The sequence below is a fragment of the Tiliqua scincoides genome, chromosome 5 (assembly GCF_035046505.1).
Source record: "Tiliqua scincoides isolate rTilSci1 chromosome 5, rTilSci1.hap2, whole genome shotgun sequence".
Taxonomy (NCBI): Eukaryota; Metazoa; Chordata; class Lepidosauria; order Squamata; family Scincidae; genus Tiliqua; species Tiliqua scincoides.
Window position 1 is genome coordinate 19,027,320 of NC_089825.1, and position 23,300 is coordinate 19,050,619.

General features: G+C 46.3%; 1 protein-coding gene across 1 annotated transcript in view; it reads right to left on the reverse strand.

Moving 5' to 3' along the window:
* GAD2 (glutamate decarboxylase 2) overlaps positions 1-21,870 on the reverse strand; it is a 43,001-nt gene extending 21,131 nt beyond the window's left edge. The window contains exons 1-7 of the mRNA XM_066629042.1: positions 21,795-21,870; positions 20,761-20,820; positions 20,339-20,488; positions 18,765-18,998; positions 5,661-5,751; positions 3,370-3,482; positions 1,065-1,180 (exon numbers count right to left, since the gene is read on the reverse strand). Of these exons, the coding sequence (XP_066485139.1) occupies positions 1,065-1,180; positions 3,370-3,482; positions 5,661-5,751; positions 18,765-18,998; positions 20,339-20,488; positions 20,761-20,820; positions 21,795-21,870 (840 nt within the window). The remainder of the gene's footprint in view (positions 1-1,064; positions 1,181-3,369; positions 3,483-5,660; positions 5,752-18,764; positions 18,999-20,338; positions 20,489-20,760; positions 20,821-21,794) is intronic.
* Between the last annotated feature and the right edge of the window lie 1,430 nt (positions 21,871-23,300).

Sequence of the window (23,300 nt, forward strand, 5' to 3'; positions counted from 1 at the left end):
ACTGACCTACCTTGAGAGTTGTTATGGGGATTACTACAAAACAATGTATGTGAAACACAGGAAGCTGTCTTATACTGAGTCAGGCCATTGGTCCATCTAATCCAGCATTGTTGGCACTGACTTCCCAAGGTTTCCATCAGGAATGTGTTCTTTCCCTATCTCGAGATGCAAACCTGGGATTACCTGCCTGCAAAGCAGATGCTCTTCCAATGAGCTATGGCTCCTACCACTGAAAAACTTTGGGCTATAAAGATGCTAAGTATTGCTGTTGTTGTTTAATACTATCGCATTGCCACTATTGATCTCATCACAACATATTTCATGGGAGTTTCATGGAAGCTACAAAGGTCACCACATAAACTAACAGATTCAGGGCTAAAATTACACATCATGTGCAAGATTCATGATTGGATCTCCAGATGTATTTTTCTTTTGCTAAAAGCAGCTGTAGGAAGACCCAGCTTGGATTGGGACTTGGGTCAGGGGCAGAGAGGGTTTAACCCCTTGTGCCTAGTATGTGATGCAAATCACGCTCCTGTAACTATTCACTGAAGAGGGGAAAACATTTGGGCACTTGTACCTGTGTTTTCTCCTCCAATAGCAACTCCAAGGATGTGTGTGGGGGGCACATGTGTGTACACTTATGCATGTCCTTGGTAAACTGATACAAGGCAAAAGATTAAACATTCTTTTGCTTATGCAGTAGTCAAAATCCAAATCAGGTTCTCTTATGGATTTATGAAAAGAAAAATACACCAGGAGATCCAATCATGTTATAATTAGATCATAATTGGGTCATGTCATCCAATTCTGGATCTCATATACTGTAGTTTGGTTGTCACAGGACATCCCTGTTCAATACCATGCATTTCAGAGAAAGCGGAGCATAGCACACACTCCTTTGTATGACAAACCAGACCTCTCCAAATGGGAAAATATATTGTAAAAGGAAAGATATAGCTATTACTTATTCCCCAAAAGGACATTAGAAAAAAAAAAAATCTCTAATTAGCAAATGGTGTGATTAGCAGGATGGGGGAAAAAAAAACCACAGAAACACCTACATGCTCTGATGTGAAGGCAACCAGTCTTGGAATAGCTGCCATCCCTTTCTCTTTTACTTCTGGGAACATCTTGAAACGTGCAATCAACATAGCATACATGTTAGATATGGCACCACCTGGAGTTCACAGTAATACACTGTTACTTCTTCTATTCCAAGTCACATTGCTTAAGCACAAGCTACAACAGTCATGCAAGTTTCCGAAGACGGACACATTTCTAGTTGAGAGGCCATCACTTGACTTTACAGTAAAGGAACTTCTTGTTTTATTTTTTTCCTTGCCAAACTCTTTCACCACGACAAGACAAATAAAATTAAAAGCAGGCTCCAAATGCGATTACGAAAGCAGCGCTGGAGAGATGAAGGTTTGCTTTATCTCTCCCCCAGTGCTATTTTCAGGATCTAAATTTAATCTGATTTCACCAAAGATGCTGTTAGCTTGTGAGGAGTGATTTAAATCTGGGAAACAGAGTGGGAGGTATGGGGTCAAGTACCCCTCAAGCACTGCTATTTGTGTTTCAGTTGTCCCATTACAAAACTAATTTTTTCTGAACTGAGGCTTGAATATTACTTCTGGATCTTGAACCCCTTTCATGACAGTCAAACATTTTGGGGAACAAACCAGATACTATATAGAAGGTAGAGTTTTATTCTCTTTGTAGTTGTATAAATATGCTGATAAATCACAGGTATGTGTGGATAAGTAGAAGATAAACTGTGAGAACTTTAGAAGGTTTATTCTTCTCTCTTTCGTAATATTACAACTCAGGATCATCTGCTGAGATTGATTTGCAGAATAGTCAGGTTACTATTACTAAATATGACTAAAAGAAATACTTCTTTACACAACACATATGCCCCAGTTCACCCCAGCATAGCATCCCTTCCAGTGACTATTAGTTTTTTTGACTGTGAAACACAATCCGATTTTGTCTTCTGGTTGCTAGATCAGAATCACAATTTTGATTGTTAAATTGTGAGCCCTTTTTGGACACAGAGCCATCTTCTCAATTTTTTTGCTGTATGAACACTATGTAAGTATTCTAAATAATAATTAGAAATTAAGCATAGACAAAGTCATATGATAGGTCTAGGTCTATCAAACACTGTTAGTCATGACTGAAAATAGCTGCTGGACAACAACAGTGGAAGAGGGTCCTTAAGTCCCTCTTCTGTGCTTTCCAGTTATTAATTTTTGGCATTTTTACTGTACCTTTTAAAACTATTATTATTAAGATGGCTTGTAATAGAAAACAATGCAATATACAATAATCAATCAACCACAGAAATATCAGATTCCTGGAAGCAGCTGATTGACCACTGTGGGAAGCAGGATACTGGACTGGATCAGACCTTTACAGTGTAATCCTATGCTTCTCTGCTCACATGCAACCCCCACTAAGTTCATTGGGATGTACTGTATAGGATTGCAGTTTTTGCATGTTCCAGGAGGGTTATTCTTATGCTGAAATAGCCCGAAAGAATGAATAAACTTACTGACCTTTGACACTTCAATTTCTATCTCCATTCATCAAGGGCACAAAAAATATCTTCTCTCATTACAAAAAAAACCAATCAAACAAAACAAAACCCTGTAATGGTTTTGTTTCATACAATTCATGGAATTATTGGAAGATATTCAAAACATAGGGCAATGTATATTCTGATTGTTTTCCTGGTTTCCTTTGGCTATTTATAAACCAAAGCAGTTTGTCTGAAATAAGTACTCAGCAAGGACAGTTATTAAAGTCCTTAATAACCACACCCATCAAATATAATGAATACAAGATATGTCTCATTATCCACTACAGTTCCATTCCAGAACCCCCAGTGGATTAAAAAAAGAAAGAAAAAGCAGTGGATACCAAATCAGTGAAAAAAATAGCTTTAAAGACCCACCTCCAGGTTTTTTGCTCCTCTATTGTCACCCCAGAATGCATTGGTATAGGCGCTACACTGCATTCAGCTACCAGATGGGGTGAATAATGGAATCTAATGGAATGAAATTATAATTATTTAGCAGTGCAAAGGTAGGAAATTGGATTTGGTGCTTTCTTTTCCTTGTTACAAGGCATTTAAAGGTGGACCAGTGGTGAGTCAAATCAGTGGTGAGTCAAATCAGTGGATGCCAAATCAGTGGATGCCAAAGTCCTGCCTGTATACAATAATTTTAGGTTGCTAAAAGAGGATGCTAAATATTATGGGCGTGTGTCCCATGGAACCTGCATGCTGCTTCTCTTTTTCCCTCAAATTAAAGCACATCATAATTCACAGCAGTCATAAGCACGTCAAGAAAAATTGCACACCTGGTGAAAATATCCCATCGCCAGCACCTCCTGGCCAGCCAATTATTTCTCTCATTTTCCTTAGTGTGACATATTCCAAAAGTACAAACACGGGCGCAATTTCATAGGTGAACCTGAAATGTAGTAATGATCATCATTTTCTAGTGAAGTGCAAACATCTTCATAATTCCTACTTCATCATCAAAGACTTCAGATAGGACATACATTACAAGACTGATATGATATGCTGTCAGCAGAGTGGCAGAGACTCAGAGCCTAATCCTGGGCTTACCACCTGCATGCACTGTTGCAAACGTAAGACACGTTTGCGATCTCTAACGCCAGGCGAGTGCCCGTGCTAGCCTAGCGCTGACCTGCGCTGGGCTCGCGCTAGGTGAGTGCCCGGTCTCCGCTGCTTGGCGGTTGTCTGGACTGCCGAGAAGAAAGCTGGGGCGGGGGGAGGCAGGGAGGAGTCATTCTGGGGACCAGCTGGGAGTTTTCCAAGAGGCAACGGGGAGCTGGTTGCAGCAGTGAACTGAACTCCTCTATCACACAAATACACTCACAAATACAGCAATAGTGGTGAACGAGAACTGTTGCCCAGACATTATGGGGGAGTAGCTTGGGGGGTGCATGCCATTGGAAGAGCCCTGTGGTTTCCCAGGGTGCCTCCAAAGCTGGAGGTGACATCACCTCTATTTTATGGGGCCTGTTGTGATGATCAATGGGAAGAAGGAGTAAATCATCATCATTCACATTTGCACAGCACTTCCTGAGTATGCAAAACCTTTCGTGTGTCTTTTCAGGATGTTGTCCTCTCAACAACCTTGTTAGGTAAGTAAGTATTGTCCTAATATCACAGGCTGAGAGGGAGAAGCTTGCCACTTACAGAGTTCATGGTACAGGTAAGATTTGAACTGGGAAAGTCTGGATTCACAGCTCAGTCTCTTAGCCACAATGCTGTACATACCAACGTTCACATATTATGCACACCAACCTAAACTTTTTGGAGGAAGGAGAGAATGGGGAAAAATGTAAATAAATAATAAGTAAATGAATCTCTACTGCTGTGATCCTGTTCACACTTTTCTGGAAGTATGTCCCATTGAATTTAATTTACTTCTGAGTAGATGTGTATCGGATTTCATTATAATGAGACCTAATAATGGAAGTAGATTCTATCACAAGCTGATGCATGCCTGTCTGTTGGCATCCTTCAGTCTCGGAAGACTATGGTGTCACGCTCTGAATAGTGGTTCTGGAACAGAGTGTCCTCTCCAGTGCGTGAAGCCTGGGTAAAGTAGGTATGGAGGATAGGCTGTTACCCATGCAGCAAATCCCCCCTCTCCACGTCGCTGAAATGGTCCAATGGAAAGGCAGAGGCAAATACGGTTGGTTCCAGCGGCGTCGCAGGAGTTGCCAGAACGTGACTGTGTTCAGCCATGAACTGCCTCAGGACTCCGGCTCCGGATTTTGCCTCGAGGTTGACTCCTGAAGCCTTTTCCAGAACTGGATGTAGCCACAAGGCAGTGGAGGTTTGGGATCAGAGTTTTCCTTCTCTCAGATGAGCTGCCTTCCCAGGCTATCGAGTCCCATCTACCCGGTGGCTGTTTAGTCGCCTCTTACGACAAGTACAGCCAAACTGAGGGCCTATTCTTATCCCCGGCCCCCAGGGGAAGAGGCATTGATGCATGCCTACTCAGCAGTAAATTCCATTGGGTTGAATGGGACTTAGTCTCTGGTAAGTGTGCACAAGATTGTAGCCCTAGTACTATACAGTTAGTACCACATATGTAAATACTTCTGCCAGGTTCATCTCAAGGGGAAATGGCACCTGAGACCACCCCCACAGCCACCTTCCCCCAGCTGCTGCCACCCTTGCGTGGGGAGGCACATTCCACCTTCTCCTCTGCAAGGGGAGTGGCCAGGTGTGTGACCCTACCTCTTCCACTTCAGCAAAGGAAAGGACACTTCTGCCTACCTGCCATCTCTTCCACAAGCAGGGAGGGAGAGAGAGACAACAATGTTCCTCTTCGCCTGCCTACCTGCCACCACCTCTTCCTCACTCACAGAAGAGGCGATGGTGGCAGGTGAACTAAGAGGACAATGGGGGCACCATGGGTCCTCTTCCTGATTGCCACCATTGCTGACACTGTTGCCTCCCTCCACTGTTTTGAAACAGGCAACAGCACAATAGACACAATGGCTAGACTAACATGCTGAAAAGACTGCCTGGACTCAGTACCGTATTAACTAAGTTTAACGTTAGCCCATCATTAAGAGCAGCAGCAAAAAGGACATATGGCACTTACATGTTAGTGTTGGCTGTAGAAGTGAGCCAATCGGCAGCTAATCCAACCATATCCAATCCAGTTGACAGCTGGTTGAAATACCTGGGATGTCCTGTACAACAGCCAAAACAATGATTATATTTTTCATGTTGATGACTTGCCTTAATAATTCACATGATTTAAAAGAGAACTGTTTGTTTAACTTTGCTGGGAAGGGCAAATAGAGTATGAAACAGAAGTCCTATTCACATGTTATGTTCAAGAGTGTACACCACACACATCAACTTTTGATAGAATAGAGATATTTCAGTGCAATTTGCTTCACTGCATTCTACATGAAATGACACATTGATATACAACATGATGGTATTATTCGAAAATACAAAGATTAAAAATTTTGTTGAATGGTGGTGTCACACACCCCCCCCTGTGCACATCACCTGGTGTGGCCCACTAGCAATTTCACTGCCACACACTGTACTATATCTGCATACACCACACTCAATAGTTGATGTGTACACACATTACATTGAAAATGGGTACAGTAGCAACATACTCTATTTCTGAGAGGTCCAGTCACCAAGCTGACTTTAAAATGAACACGTGTACGGTCATGCACACAGACATGGGTATGCATGTACAGACATCTGTACACGTATACAACATAATGAGTGAATAATTCCAAAGATAACAGCATATTAAAAAGTAGTGGAATCACATTCAGAAGCCATGTTTCTAAGCCAACTTTGCAGCCCTGCTCATGCACACAGACTTCATAGCTCCCTCCCCCCCCAACCGTGAATCTTGTTGTGTGCTCCCTGAGGCATACAAGAAGCTGGACTAGATTGGCCTGATCCAGTGAGGCTGCTCTTATGTTCTGAGTCCATGTGGTCTAGCCTTCAATGTGCCACAAACAGAAGTGAGAGGTGTACTGTGTATTGCAGAGAAAGGTGTGCTGGCAGGGCAAATACTTTGAATTACTCACTAGTCTTGACATCAAAGAGTGTCCTGGACACCAGTTCAGAGGACAGGTTACCAGAAAACTTGTGAAGGCCCTATGTTCATGCCACTTTGTCCATTGGAGAACCAATACTGAATCTGATACTGAAGACAGACACCCTGCCTTGACCAATATTGAATCGATATTGAATCAAACAGTAGCTTAGATACTATGTGTCTGAACCCCTAGAGCAGGGGTCTCCAAACCCCAGCCTGGGGGCCAGATGCGGCCCACAGCAAGCCTCCTTCCGGCCCGCGGCCAACCTCTTGTCCCCTGAAAGCCCCTGGCCCACTCAACTGAACATGACCAGAACTGTGCTCTGATTGTGTCTGGAGGGTGTTCTGAGGGCCAGAGAGGTTGAATGAATGAGCCCATTCATTCATTCATTCACTCATCTAAGTTCCATCTCTAATTTATTTATTTAAATTTTATATTTACAATTTTTTTCAGGCCCTCCACACCACACCAGATATTTGATGTGGCCCTCTGGCCAAAAAGTTTGGAGACCCCTGTCCTAGAGGAATCACCAAAGTCCTGCTCAAATTTTATTATCTTCCACCAAAACCCAGAAAAGCTGCCTATGAATTTGTCAGGGCTGATAAAGTGCAGGCTTTAAGGCTAGGATGTGATGCCCTAGACGTAACTCCCTAGAAAGTGGTTCTCAAACTTTACAGCACTGGGCCCCTCTTTTTAGAAAGGCAATCTGTTGGGACCCACCGGGCGTGATGCCATTAACTTGGAAGTGATGTCATGGCCGGAAATGACATCATCAATTTAGGCTTCAAACCTAAGCTGCAGTTAACTAACGGTTCCATCACACAGCATGCTCATGCTGTTATTTTTCATAGCTCAGAATTCAGACATTCCAGCTTGGAAGTCAAAGTGGAATGCAGACTTGGATCCTTCTCCAGTCACACAATCCTCCCCCCTTTCCAGAGTCCCATCTATTCAGGGCAAAGCATCATGTCTCTCCCCCACAGGGAGCCTGCCCTGCCCAGTAGCTCTGTATTTTCAATGATGGCTGAGCTAGGTTCTATGTGACCAACCTGAAATGGGCTCACAACCCACCTAGTGGGTCCCAGCCCACAGTTTGAGAAACACTGAGGTAAGGCATAGCTACAGGCTAAGATAATTATAGCAGAGTTGGGGCACAAAGGGCTGGGCTGCTATTCTACAAAATCCTTCACTGTTAAGGCTTAGCATAATGTCTAATCTAGACCAAAGCAGAAGCAGGATCGCTGTAAGCATGTTTCTTTTTAATCCCAGCTAAGAAAAACTGAAGCAATAACACAGCATTGGCTCTGATTGCCTTTCCTCATTCCCTTGCAAATGAACTCAGTGGTGCCTTCAAGCAACAGCCTCTGAAGACCTTCCTGTTCATGTGCCACCCGTTGTCAATGGATGCTATATTTCAGAGGCAGAAGCAGGCGCACCAGCTGAGGAGCCTGCCAGAGCTTATAATAACCTCGGTGATGAATAGCCAATGATGATAAGAGACAGGGCAAAAATGAGGAAATGGAACTCGGCCTGCCTCGTGCATGAGTGAAGGGGCTGAAGATGGTACGGAGATTGCCCAGATGGCAGAAAGACATATTATTTCTGCTGCGACAGGCCACATGTTTATAAATAGCCAAATGCCTTGGTAATTGTGATTCCAAATAAACTTGATTAAAGTCAGCACTGTTGCTGGGTTGAAAAATGGGAAGATATTGAGTCAGGATCTGAAATTATTCTCAATCTATATGGCGACTTTCATGGGCTTTTAGCATTTTTCCTTTATGGGTTTGTGGATCTGTGGAGGTTCTGAAGCTGTTAGAGCCAAGAAAAAACAAAACAATACAAAAACCCACTTTCCAGTTCCATCTGAAATAAAGCCTTGCCTGGACCTCAGAACCAGCAAAAGAAAGATTTAACAGCAGCTTAAAGAGCATTTGGTTAATGGAGGCTGACTGAAAACACCTGGAAAATACCAATCATTGCTGCCTATATGCTGAACCACAAGATGCTGCTATCAGGAATAGGCCTATTAAAAAAAACCAGGAGGAAAGTAATTAGATACATTTCCAGTGACCGGATTATCAGTCACACGCACATGGTGCAAAGAATTCAGCATTGTGGTTCATCTGTCATCCATCCCGCAATATGAAAAAAAACCTCAGCAGTCAGGCTGTGTGGGTGAAGGCAAAGGAAGGAGGCAGTAAAATCCATTAGCCTTTTATAAACAGAGTCAAAGTCCAGCCCTCTGCCTCTGCTCCTTTAGCCTAATTATGCTGACCATTCTGAACAGAGGTTCCTAAGAGCAGGAGGAAAGGTGTGATGGGTCCAATTCAATACTATCAGGCTCTCTGGGACAGATCCCCCCCCCCCCAGTTCTGCTACCTGACATTCCATAGTACGCTGGGTATTGAATGTATTAAGTAGGCAAGTATGCAAGTCAGAAGTTCTGCCATTGAGCTACTACTACCTGTTCCTAGCCTAACCGTGGAACATTTCCCCTGCAATCCTATCAATACTTAATTGGGAGTGAGCTCCATTGACTATAATGGGATTTACTCCTGAGTAGATATGCATCGGATGGGTTCACACTTGCCTCAAAAGAGGTGACACTGGCCAATGAGACTGGCCTTGTAGGCTTGATATTATTATTATTATGAGATTTTCATACAGTCAGGTAGGTTTGTTTTATCCCTAATTGGGAACCCCTGCTAATTGGGTGAACCCCTGCTAATTGGGTAAGAGGCACTTTTTCAAGTGGGTGCTCCTTTTTTTAGCAGGGGGAGAGTAACTGGCCCACCTCACCCCAGCACTGTCTGTTTTAGTGGCTGTCTGCTGGTATTCTTTTTGCATCTTTTTAGATTGTGAGCCCTTTTGGGACAGGGAGCCATTTAGTTATTTGATTTTTCTCTGTAAACCGCTTTGTGAACATTTAGTTGAAAAGCGGTATATAAATACTGTTATTATTATTATTATTATTATTATTATTATTATTATTATTATTATTGTTGTTGTTGTTGTTGTTGTTGTTGTTGTCCAGACATTGAGTCCTTCCCAATGCCTGATTTTAATTCTATAAATCAGGGGTGTCAAACTCATTTCATACACTGGGTCGAATAGCATTTATGATGCCCTCTGAGGGCTGGAAGTGATGTCAATAGACAAGAAGTGATGTCATTAAATAGGTCATAACCAGAAATAAGCACCTTTTTCTCACTTAGGAACACATTAGCTGCAAATGACAAAAGAGAAAATCTTGATCATATTTCAAGATACAGCAGAGCCCAATTATCATGCAGGCCACCTTTCAGCAGTAATACCTCAGCACTGCTCAGCAGCTAAGAGCCTGAGGGCCAGATAAAAAGCTTCTGCGGGCTGCATTCAGCCCCTGGCCCTTATGTTTGACACCCCTGCTAGAAATACTGTTCCCAGTAACGCTGCTTTTTGCAGTTGATTGATAGTAATTTCTGTGTGTCCTATGTGGTTGTTGTTGTTATGATTATTATTATTGATGATGATGATGAGCTAAGTCTAAGAATGCCTTTTAACCTGATCTAACCAAAACTTGTAGCCCTAGTAAGAACTAGGGAGATCTCCTCCTCCTAATGTCCCAGACCCCATCTATGTCCCCTTTAGCACTCCTAAAGGGCCCATACCCGCATCAATTCTCCAAGAGCAGGCAATGAATCCATCCACCCATACCTGCTCTTTGTTCAGGATTCCATGTTGGCTTCCTATGAGAACTTTGGCTGCAATCATCTCCACACTTACCTGGGAGCAAGCCCCATTGATTATAATGGCACTTACTTCTGAGTAGACATGGATAGGCTTGGGCTCTCAGAGGCCAGCATTCCTTCCTCCCCTCTCCAGTAATTAGTCACAACAACTAAGCTAATTTTTTAAGCCGGTTGATTTGCTCCCAGATTAGAGTCAACACCCAGGGTGATCCAGACCACAAGTTAATTATACCCCCAAACCATTGCCACAACTTAGAGCAAGCAAGGAGCACTGAAGGAGCCAAGTGCTCCTTCTTGGCTCCATCAGTGCAGCCTGGGTTCATCCAGCAGAGAACAAAACAGCCTACTCCCTGTGAGTCCACCGACCAATCACTATCAAGCAGGCCACTGCTTGATGGAAACCGGGAGTAGGGCGATAAAGAACAAGCCAAGCCACCCTCTTTGCGGTTGGAGGAGGAGAGCCCTTAGGGTTGCTCTAGCAGTCTGTACAACTGTACGGGGCATGCCATTCATTCCATTCGAGTTCCTTGCCCAGTTCAAATTCCCACGCCTGTTCAACAAAACAGAATAATAAGGCCACCACACTTTCAGGCCTCTGCACACTTTCCTGGGAGTAGGCCCCACTGAACACAATGAGACTTACTTCCAAGCAGTGGCATCGCTAGGAGGGTGCAGGGGTGCGGACCGCACCAGGTGACGCACAAGGGCGGGTGAAGTGCTAAACTAGTGGTGGTTAGGTGTAACCCCATCATGTTATATACCATTGCATGCAGAATTTCGAGTGGAATGCAATGCAAAAAACTTGAGTGAAATATTCCCTTTCTATCAAAAGTTATGGCCAAAAAACCAGAGAACAAAAAATGCATGGAGCCCTAAGAAAAGTGAAATTGAGCTGTATCGTGCATTTACTCATGAGTAGGCAAACTTGCCTTAATCCATTGGAAAGGGCAGGCTGAGAGGAATCCAGTGATACCAGAATGGTCCTGATCCAATGAATGCAGCCCCCAAAAACACCTGAGAAGGAAGTCCCTCCCTCCAAGCAGACAAATGTATTGTGCCCTATGGAAAGCAAAACTAAGCCTCACTGTTGTGTTTACTCGCGAGTAAGCAAACGTGCCTTGGCTGGTGGTCAGGCCAGGCAAAGGGGAATGTGAAGCCACCAGAATGGTCCTGATCTGATGGAACTGGAGCTCAACAAATGCTCCAGAAGCCCCCCCCCCCACTAAAAAGAATCAAAGCAGAGGCTTCAGCTGATAAGGTGAACTTTTTTGAGACTTGCAAAGCCAGGTGGATCCTGACAGTGATCTGGTTTAAACAGAAGTTCTTAAATTGAACTGGGTACTGGGTAGGGCTGAAAACCTTACTGGCTTTGGAGGGGGATGTTATTGCAGGCAGGCTACAGAGGACATTCACTTGGTGGAACAGGGCTGGCTTCTGCTTATTTAATTATTTGTTTTAATTTAATTATTTATTCTTATTTATTTTAATTTGCCTGATGATGTCACTTGCACCATGACATCACTTCTGGTGAGTCTTGGAAAGACTGTCATTCTAAAAAGTGGGTCCCAGTGCTAAAAGTTTGAGAACTGCTGCAATAAGGTGTTAGTAAGTTGACACCCTGGGAGGGGGTGTGACACCACTAGTGACCAAAATCACTAAAATCACAGTTTGGAGGAATAATACCAGCATGTTATATATCAATCAATGCGTAATTTCATGCAGAATGTGTTTTATCTTTGTTCTATCAAAAGGTACAGCCCAAAAACCAGTGGGGGCAGAGTGATGGTACATCACCACGCCCACCACCTGGGTTGTTGCCCCGCCCACTGCATGGGGGGTGATGCACTGGCATCCTGCATCCCTAGACATCACTGCTTCCAAGTTGACCAGGCCTAGGATTGGGCTGTAAGTTGGGAACCTTGTGCCCAGAGAGTAGGCTGGGCAGAGAGTAAGAGAGAGAGAGAGACAGCTCCCAGAAAGTAAGTTCCATTGAACCCAGGGAAACTCCTAGAGAGTAAGCTCCCAGAGAGTGAGCTCCATTGAACCCAGGGGAACTTATTTCAGGAAACATGCATAAGTTTGGCCCCCACAAAGATCCGTAGTGCTTATTATTCTAGAGGATGCTAAATTTGATGCTGCAGTCCTTAAGCATACTTTCCTGGGAGTAAGTCCAACTTCACACAATGGGGCTTACTTCTGTGTAGACATACATAGGAATCCTATGACAGGCTTGTGCTATAAGGCTGCAAGCCTAGCCACACTTACTTGGGAGTAAAACCCATTGACTATAATGGGACTTATTTCTGAGTAGACATGCCTAGGAATGGACTCTAAGTGGCCTTCATGGACAGCAGCGCTATGGAGTCATCACATACATCTTGGCGTTGTCTGCTCATAAGTAGGCTGGGTGTAGAATGAGTCCTCGAGTTTAGTAGGGCTTCCTTCTGAGTAAATATGCATGGGAATGACCGAGTTGCAAGCGTCTTTGCTGAGTAAATTACATCCTGATTTCAAAGGAGGATCACCAAGTTGATACTCCGCTTCTTGGGCACCTGACATTCAGTGGCACCAGTGGTGTAGCTAGAGCACTAAGCACTAAGCACTAAGTTTTGCAGGGAGCTTCGCCGCAGCGTGTAAGGGACCCCTTCCTCTCCCCTTAGGAGCCATTCCGGGAGGGGGAGCAAAAGACATAAGCCTGGCTCCGAAGGGGAGGGGGAGGGGACCCTTGTACGCTGCGGTGATGCTCCTTGCAAAACTTAGAGCCTTGCACCCCCTCTAGCTACGCCACTGAGTGGCATCGAGTCTTTTAGCCACGACAGTGAACGAAAGGAACTCTCTGTTTCCATGCGTTGAAATGCAAGTCAACAGAGAACGTACAGTACTTAGAAGTAATTCCCACTGACGTCAATGGTTAGGATCGGGTAGCCCGGTGGCAATTTTGCACGGATTTGCAGTTGGACTGCTTCATGCTTTCTTTGAAAAGAAGTCTCCCTCTGCACAGTGAGCGTGATCAGAATCTCAGCCTTACTCAGGAGCAAGTTCGAGGTACAAACGCCTGGAATTGTAGTCCAAAGAAGCGATTTCAGGATTGCTACTTAAGGACCCTATCCTGGACTATTAAAAAGAAACTTGAGCTGCTGGGTTTCATCCTACCCACGACAGAGCTACCCTTCTGGTTATCTAGAACATTCGTCCTTCCTCAACTTAGGTGTGGGCAGCAGAACGAGGTGGTAGAAACTCTGCAGCCTTAAACCGTCTTGGGCAACCCTAGGTTTGAGGAGGAGATTTAGGACACAAACCCATGCATGTCTACTCGGAAGTAAGTCCCATTGCGTTCAATGCGGCTTACTCCCAGGAAAGTGGGTATAGGATTGCAGCCTTAGACTCTGCATAGATTGAACTGTAGAATTCTGAACTTGTACCACTTGGCAATTCTTGAAGGGGGACTGTTAGGTTTTGAGTGCTTCCTTCCTGTTAAAGTCCTTCATTCCACAGGTCCATGTGGTCAACATGCACACTAGCACTTTATCACATGCATGGAATTCTTCTCACATGGGACATATTTAAACAAAAACTGAAGCCCCCCCTGCGCAGTATCACATTTAGAACAGCTCAGTATTCGACCAGTTTGATATTCTACTGTATATGTGTTGAGCCAACCATATGTGGTTATTGAGTACACGTGTACACGCATACACACGCAACATCATTAATGCAATGGAGCTCTCATGCAATGTTCCCCCTCGTCTTTCCCCATCTGAGCCCTCAGTTGTGGCCAAGCATCTCCAGAGCACTTCCAAGTGGGTGACGTGATGACACGTGGCGATGCCGGGAGAGATGAGGAGCTGCTGGAAGCTGGCGAGCAGCCAAAGAGTTCTGGCCCGAGATCGCCCCTCCTTTGCCACACCTCGTGATGCTTTTGGCTCGGAGTGTGTCTGGTTCTTCCTGGGTGGCTTTTAGTGCACATCCCCAGAAAGCCACGTCCTGTGTAAGTGGGATGTAAGGAATGGAAAGGCTGCACAAGTCTCCACCGCTGATCAGGACTCTGAAGCCATCCATAGACCAACCAGAATGAGAGGAAGAGGAGACCTTCACCTCCGACAGATGTCCCTGAATGCTGCTGCCTGGAGATCCAAATGCTGAATTTTTCTTTCTTTCTTTCTTTCTTTCTTTCTTTCTTTCTTTCTTTCTTTCTTTCTTTCTGTGGCTGCGATCCACAAAACGATTAAGCCAGAATAATAGGATTTCCAATAGATCACTGTGGAATCACTGGATGAGGACAAAAAACCAGTAACCTCCTCTCCCCCCAGTCACCTCCACACTTCAGATTATACTGCATAAACTAGAGCGGTCGACTTCAGTGCGATTGGTACTCCAGAATTACCAGATACCCGAGTCACCGTAGTGCGTTCACACGACGTCCTACACCGGCGGAGCTACTCGGAAGAAAGCGTGCCCACTGCTGGTTCCAATAGCCCTTGTCTCCCTGTAGCCCAGCGTCACGACTCGATCCTAGCTACACTTGCTGGGAAGTCGTTTCCATCCCATTTCGAAGAGGTATAATTCGAAATAACGAGGTTTCCAAAGGCAGTGGGTCTTCTGCCCTTTTTCTATCCAAATGTTTTGCTGTCGCTGGTGTGTGGCTTGAAATTACAAGTTAATCCATCAACATGGCTGTCTGCCAGCGGATGGATTCCCAGATAACCAGAAAATACCGAGTCTGATCATCTATAAAAATGAAATGGACATTCTGGCATGTCCTAAAAAGGAGTGTGTGTAGGATTTTAACCCAAACCAATGAGGGAAAGAGCCTGAAAGACAGCTCAGCACAACAAAGACAATATATTTAGGGACTGAAATGAACAAGTTGGTTGACTCCGCTAAGGTACCTAAGTAAGGTACACTCCGATAGGTTCCTAAGTAGTTGGAACAGTGCGTTGCTTGTTTTATGCGGGGTTTATTTATGCAGTTTATGCGCGATTGTTGCTTTACGCGGTGTTCATGGGAAAGTCCCTTAGCCGCGGAGATTCCTGTGCTGAGCAACCATCTCATCTCTCAAAAACCCCACACTTTAAAACCCCAGCTAGGGAACTGATTGCACTATGAATACAGCCCAGTCGATGAGTGCCCGCGTGTGGGGGGAGAGCGACAGTTCTCAGACAGACAGAGTTGGGAGCGAGATGGAACATGGCCAGCATCTCATGCACCAGAGGTGCGCGAACCCAGCGTGGGAGTCACTCCCTGGCAGAAAGCTCATCACTGCCGGGTCTCAAAATGGCAGCATTTCTCTCTGTCGCCCAGACAGGGTAGACGAGACCCCCCGCCCTCCCAAACAGGCAACGTTGAGGAGGATTTATATGTGTTCATAAACGCGGAATCGAATTAATATAATAAACGTCTAATGGAAATGGTCAATAATGTCTGATACACCATGTTGATTCGGAGTGATCATCTCTCACCCATCGCTTGCGGGGGGAGGGGACTCTCTCCTAGTCAGCTCTGGTGGTTCAATTACGCCTTGGACATGCTGCCTGCGTATATCTGCTCATTTTGGGGGGTGGGTGGGAGGGAAATTGCAATATATACGGTCACGAACCCAGTAAGCTGCAGTCAGTGGCGTAGCTAGAGGGGGGTGCAAAGCACTAAGTTTTGCAGGGAGCCGCACCTTGGCGTGCAAGCGGCCCCTCCCCTTCCCCTGTGGAGCCATTCGCCTCCGTTTTGCTCCCATCACCCAGAATGACTCCAAAGGGGAGGGGAAGGGGCCACCTGCATGCCAAGCTGAGGCTCCCTGTAAAACCTTGGGCTTTACACCCCCTCTAGCTATGCCACTATCTTCAGGAATGCCAGCAGAAGGGCGCCCAGTCTCCTTCTGCCCATGCTGTTTGCTTACAATCCGTCCTTGCGCTATGATCCCTGCTTTTTGGGATTCCTAATTGCATCTGCCTCGCCTGCAAAGATTCAATCCATACCTCAACTGGGGAGAACCGAGCTGGAATGAGACCCTCGATTTTGCTCAATCTCCGGGGCTGTTTTGCTGCCACAGACTCGATTTACCACTCTCCATGTGTGTCCAGTATCTTTCTGCCAACTGAAAATCATCGGATGAAGTGAACTCTAGCCTAAAAACGCCGAATCCGCAATCAATCGTTCCTTTTAAGCCATTTCTGTCCAACGTTGCGTAGACGCAACAGAGATCAAATGCGTACACCTGTGGGCTGGGCAGAAATGGGTTTTAAGCTGCCAACAGACTGGGCTTCGTGCCTGCCTGTATCTCTTGCTCTCCCACGTCTTTCTCCAAAGTGATTGCTGTCCTCCCAGTTTTTAAAGCCTAAACAGCTCTGTTCTGCTCTCCAAGGGTCCCGATTCTCAAGTTCCTATCCAATCACCATGTTCAGAGGCAGGAAATGTGTGCTGCTGAGAAGCGAGTGACCATCTCTCTCTCTCTCTCTCTCTCTCTGTCTGTCTCTGTGTGTGTGTGTGTGTGTGTGTGTGTGTGTGTGTGTGTGAGAGAGAGAGAGAGAATTTATATTCTATATCTGTATCTATTTGACAATTGAATTAAGGGTGCCATACATCTATACTTGAGGGTGTAAGTTCCACTGACACCAGTGGGATTTACTTCTAAGTGCACGTGCCTGTTGGGCTGTAAAGGTTCGCTCCATGCCTCACTGAAATCAAAGTCACGTTTGAAAAGGCACTGATTTTACAGGCTATGGCATCCTGTCCAAAACGAGGTTGTTTTATTTAAGCCATTAAATCAGCTGATTGCGGAGCGGGTGATCCATTGATGGGCAGTCAATCAGGGCGTCAAACAATATTCTGACGGATCATGGCTCCTCTGCTTGGACACATGGACTTGACAAGGATGTTCTTCGAAGGTAACAAGCTAACATGGGCGGGGGAGGCCGTATATAGGGAAGAGGGTTTTCAACCAAATACATCATCACCACCAAGCAAAATTCAACACCAAACCAGTTCCCTCAGTACTAGTAAAAGGAACCCCTATTGAAAAGATACAAGCATCCCAAACCTATAAAAACCTCAAAACCCCTTCCTCACCACATTCACAGCCCTATATTCACCCCTCCTAATGTTAATGCCCCTAATGTTAGGATATTAATATTAATTCATTAACATTAAAATGTGGTCCTGATCCTGTGCGTATTTGCTCGGAAATATCCTACCGAGTCCAGCGGAGGCTCGTGCACGTCAGTAAGTATGCACAGGATTGCAGCTTTGCAGAGCAATTTTAGGAATGTTTGCTTAAACATGGTGTGCTCTCTAGTAAGTGTGTGTAGGATTGAGGCCTTCACCTGCTCTTGGATGACTTCGCAACCGTTCAGGTAGATAAACGCGACCCCCCCGCCCCAATAAGTGGGTCGTGACTCATATTCTCTGCCACTGAATTGGGCGACCAAGTGGCATTTGCAGCCAACCTGGCATTTTTTCACCCAAGTGCCTTTAGAGCCCCAGTCTCTTGGGCCACTGCTCATTTCAGAGAATCAGTAGCACATCACATCGCTCCGAAATTTGCCATGGATTAGGTGAAAACACAGCTCCAGGTTCCAGAGGGCTCTCTGCTCATTGGTGGTTTCTTGCACCTCTAGTTCTGCCCCTATTTCTCTACTCACCCCCACCCCCAGATCACCTCCTAATGCCCATCTCAATAACCCCCTACCCTCCAGTAGGTTCCACAATCCTCATTTGAATTATTCCCGAGCCAGGCAACTCTTGTCCAGTGGCAAAGAGTTCTCTTTCATTTGCCTGGAGTGTTAATTCGGTGTCAATTCGGTGTGGCTTCCGATCCGCAACACTGAGCAGCATTGGAACATGAAGGAAAGGGGAATGGTCTCTTAGTTACGGCCCCTTAGATGTACGATGGCGAATTTTTTTTTCTCCCTCTCCTGGTAGCAGCAACTGTATGAAGGGGGGACGACGACTGTATACTGCTTTAAATGCCTGGGACACGTTACATCCGTCTAACAAGAACGGTATGTTCTAAAAACGTGTATCTGCTGTTAAAAACTACCAAACCCCAAACACGCTACTTTTGATGCAGGGTTTACTGCCACGACCACAAATCAAAGTTAGTTCCTTGAATCTGGCCATTGGTGGTGATCTAGTTTTTCTAAACCTGAGCACTACGGATCATCACAAATAAAAATAAAATTGACAATCTGGTGATCCCACAAAACAAGATTGGTAAACTAAAAACGGTGAGCAATCTCCCAGCACAGTATTCTCTTTCAAATCAGCAATTGCTCCTGTTGGCTTCAGATATCTACACAATAAAATATTGTAAATTATCCGGGCTATTTAAACCCAGAGAACAAACGGATGCGTTTGAGAGAGAGAGACTTTATCTGAGATGGATGAACCAGGTCATATTATTACCTGTTTTAATGGCATATTTCAGTGCAGTCCTGCAGTTCAACAGAATTTCTTCCAAGGTCTGGGGATGATCGGACAGCTCCCAGTTATATTCCTGAAGCAGCTCGTTTGGATAATGGAAATCAATAACTTTGGTGGATCGATCAAAATTTTTCACCAGATACTGGAGCAAAATATCCACAACATCTTGGAGGAAAGACAAAGTGGCTATTTCTCCGTCCGAGGCGGGCAGAAGATCTAGAAGGTTCGAAAAGGGATGAAATATTAGACTGATTTCATATTCGGGTCTCTTGGTTACATTTTTCTACCAACGGCCAACAATCGAAATTCATTTTCACTGTGTTTCATTCAGAGGTGTGAGCACCAATAAAAACCAGTGAATGGAAATGGCATTATTTTTATACTTATATTTCCCGACCATATAAAATAAACGTTGATCTCTTTGTTATAAAACAACAATTCCATACCTATGAATTAAATTATTAGGAATTAATTCTGTACTTAAGAATTAAAAACATTTAAGAGTGTTTTTTTAAAGAACTATTTTCCTGTAAACGAATTTTAAAAGCAAAAGGTAGATTTAAAAAAATGGCTTCACAATAATAAAAAGCATTCATATACATCGGGAGTGGGACACCTTGTAACGAGGCTTCCAGTCCCTCACCTCCTAATAATTCTGATATGTATATCTTCTATTATAGAAAACGTCCGGTTCCCCAAATGGACTTCGAACAGTTCTTGGGAGCTGTCCGTCCAAGTGGTGCTGAAACCATCGTAACTTTGGTAACGTACCTACACGCCATTGCTCTTCAGTCCCCCCACCCCCTTCTCAGTACTGTAATTGCCAGTGTCTAGCCAGGCTTGGTGATTTCGAGGAAGGCCATTTATCGCTTACATATAAGCGCTGTGTATATAGATTGCCATTCAGCTACAATATTTTGGAGGGATTTATTGAAACGGAAAGATTCATAGCCCATAAACGGGTTTCTTGGCAAGAACTTCTCAATTTAACAGCCTGATTCCAATTCCTAGATCTCTCTCTCTCTCTCTCTCTCTCTCTCTCTCTCTCTCTCTCTCACTCACTCACTCACTCACACACACACACACACACACACACACACACACACACACACACTCCTTCTCCCTCTTATTCATTCAATTCCTTGGACAAATGTAGGTGTGTTAGGATTGTGGCTATATGTATACTATCCCAAATGTTTATCCCAAAGGGGTTATGTGTGTACATAACACACACAACATATATAGGCACGTATATATGTGTGTACATAACATGCACAACATATATAGGCATATGTCTATGGATTGCCTAGTCTGTTTTGGCAAAAAAGAAGATACAGTGTTTGGCTCCACAGCGCTGTTTACTGTCCTCTGCCAGCGAAAAGGACACTGACCACATCTCCCTGAAGTCAATGGCCACGTTCTCACGGGTTTGACTGAACCAGGATGGCATTGCATCCTGCCTAAAGCTCCACGCTGGAAAATGATACCAACGGATAGCTGGGGCCCTAGATACAGTCAGGCAGCCCCCCCCCCAATTCCACCTCTAGGATTGTTACCTGAGGAGTGTAAAAAAGCATAATTGATATTGGCCTTCTGGCAAGAGCAGGGCTTGTTGTTGCAGTTGCAGGGGGTCTTTCTGGCGCCAGAGCTGGGGTCCTCCTTGGCCCCCGTTTCCATGGGCTTGTCCCCATCGCCGTACAGCAGAGCTAACAAAGAACACACAAAGGGCGAAGCCTCAGGAGCACAGCCAGACGGGAGCGCGACAACGAGGGGGCCCCCATCGCAGTGCCTTCAAGGCGAGCTCGGGTCTCTCAATGAAGCTTCCACTTACTCTAGACGTCCTCGGGTCGCAACGCTTTATTTTTTTTGGGGGGGGGGGGAGCTTTTGTTTTCGGAATTACGCGATCCCCCCCCCCGCCGCGTTATTTAAAGCCTCCTCCTGGTTTGGTGACCAGACTTTGTTGCCAGCAGCGCTTACCACAGAGTTTGGTTGAAATGCCTCCTGTAAACTTCTGAGCAGCCTGACACCAAGCTTTGGCTGGGGGGGGGGGGGGGAGAAACAAAAATAGAGAATCAGATGGGCTGGTTCGAGTGGAGACCACCAGAAATCAATTTCACTCCCCCTCCCCAAATCCACCTCAAGGTCACCATTACGGAAAGGTGCTTTGTTCCCTGCTCAGGTAAGAGTGGTGGTGATGGCTTTAGGCTGCAATCCTCTCCACCCTTTCCTGGGAATAAGCCTCATTGACTACAGTGGGACTTGCTTCTGAGTAGACAGGTGTAGACAGGGCTGTAAGAGCCCAATCCTATTCACACTTTCCTGGGAGTAAGCGCCATTGACTCTAATGGGACTTACTTCTGAGTAGGCATGCATAGGATTGGGCTCTTAGACTGCAATCCTACGCACACTGACATGGGCGCAGGTCCCCATGAAATCAGTTGGCCTTACTTTGGAATAAACACCTTTAGGATTGCACTGCACACCTGTTGTTACCCGCCCCAAGCCCTCGGGATGAAGCTGGACAAAGGCATCCAATAAATGCACCAGCCCTAGCAGTCCTATTTGCAAACACCCTCACAATTCCCAACTCCAGGAGGAGCTGCATGCCATCCTAAGCGCTCTCTTTCACGGTTCGTGCCCCTCTACCCCCCCCCCCCAAGCAGGGTCAGCTGTGCTTAGGTGCGTCTCAGCCCTGTAAGATCCTGATCGATAGTCATCCAGTGCCCGCGAGCAGCCCCTGCCCCGAGGTGCTTCCAATCTCTCCATAGCGGCCAGTTGAGCCCGGGGGCTGCGCCTTCCTTTGGATCTCTTGCTGAGCAGGTGCGCACGTCGGTGTTGGAGACCCGGTAAAAATCCATTCTTGGTGGGGGGCGCCTTCTTCAGGCAGGGGCAGTCGGGACAGCCCAGGCAGCAGGAGCGACGACGCCAGAGGCGATCAAGAGTGAGATGAAAGAGGTGAGCGGCCGAGGCACCTGGGGACAGAGGTGGTCGTCTTCCCGGGAAGCTCCTACCTGGCCCGGGGTTATCAGGGTCTCCGGATCCCTCTTCAGACCCGAAGGACCAAAAACCTGAGCCGGGGGTTGCCATCTGGTCTGCGGAGCTGGCGAGGAGCAGGCGAAGGGTGCGTGGATGCGAGTGTGGATGGAGCGGAGCTAGCGGGGAGAGAGAGACGCGCGGGGGGGGGAGGAGGGGTGGTGGGAGGGCCGGGGCGGGTGTGGATGCGAGGGCAGCAGGGGGGTGAGGGCTAGACGAGGAGCAGCGGAGCGCGGCTTTCTGCGGGGCTCCAGACAGCCAGGTCAAGGGAGGGCGGCACTAGGCGCTGTCCACGGTGCTGATCCGCCAGGCACTGTCCACGGTGCTGATCCGCTCGCCGTCCGCTTCCAGAGCCAAGGGGAGTGGGGAGGCGGGCGCGGGGAGGCAGCCTTCTTATTGGGGCGCCCTGGGTGTCCTGACGACGTGGATGGGGAAGGGACACGACTGCCCGCGCCTCGATCGCAGCTCCCTTCGAAGTGGCAGCGAAGGAAGGCAGCGGGCGACTGGGGCGGGGTGGGGGGCTGTAGGGGGAGAAACGGACAGAAAGCACTGGTGCTGGTGTGTAGCAGGGGAGAAGGGAGGGAACTGGGCACCGTGGGAAGGCGGCACTTGCGTGCACACACGCGGGGGAATTCAGGAATTGGAGGGGGGGGCTAGAGACGTGTTGAGTTGTTGTTCCAGCCAGTCTTGCCAGGCGGGAAAGGGGGGGCAGCGGAGCCTCTCATCATATTTGGCAGAGCACATAGATGTCATCCATGACCTTGCCTGGTGATGAGAACATCTGGGATTCCACAAGTGGACAAAATGCACAGCCAACGGAGGTCTGTCTGGGACCAAGACAGAGGCGGTGGCAGAGCTTTGGAAGGCTTCGATCCTAGACACCTTTTCATGGAAGTAAGCCCCATTGAACCCAATGGGGTTTACGTCTGAGGAGACATGCATAGGATCATGCCTGGACTGTCACAAAGAAAACCATTAAAAAAAATATGTGCCCAATCTATGGAAGGTTTCTTGGGGGAGCGGGGGATGACTCGTCTCTGCCCACACGTAGTCGACCACCAAAGAGAGCCAACCACAAAGCGGGGAGGGGAAGTGTCAGAAGCAGCCTGCCTTGCGCAACTCCTATCTGACCTCATCCTTTCAGAGATCCAAACATACGAGGTCGTTTGGACTCAACAGCATTTCTAGGTCAGATCATAGAAAAAGACCCAGTGATGGGGAAGGAAAGATCCAGCCAATGTGCAGCAGGATTTTAAGGAGAAACTATCAAGCAAAATTGGGTGGATGCACTCCTCCACCCAAAGCCAAAGCCAACCCACCTCTTGGAAGCTAACCCCCCCAACACTTATTAAGCTAACCCTCCCCCCCCCCAACACTTATTTCAGGGCTTGATGGTATATCCAGATCTCCTAATTCAGTTTATCCAGATTGCTAGGAGATGACTGCAGACCCAGTAAGGGTGATGCGGATTGCAAGACCAGTTG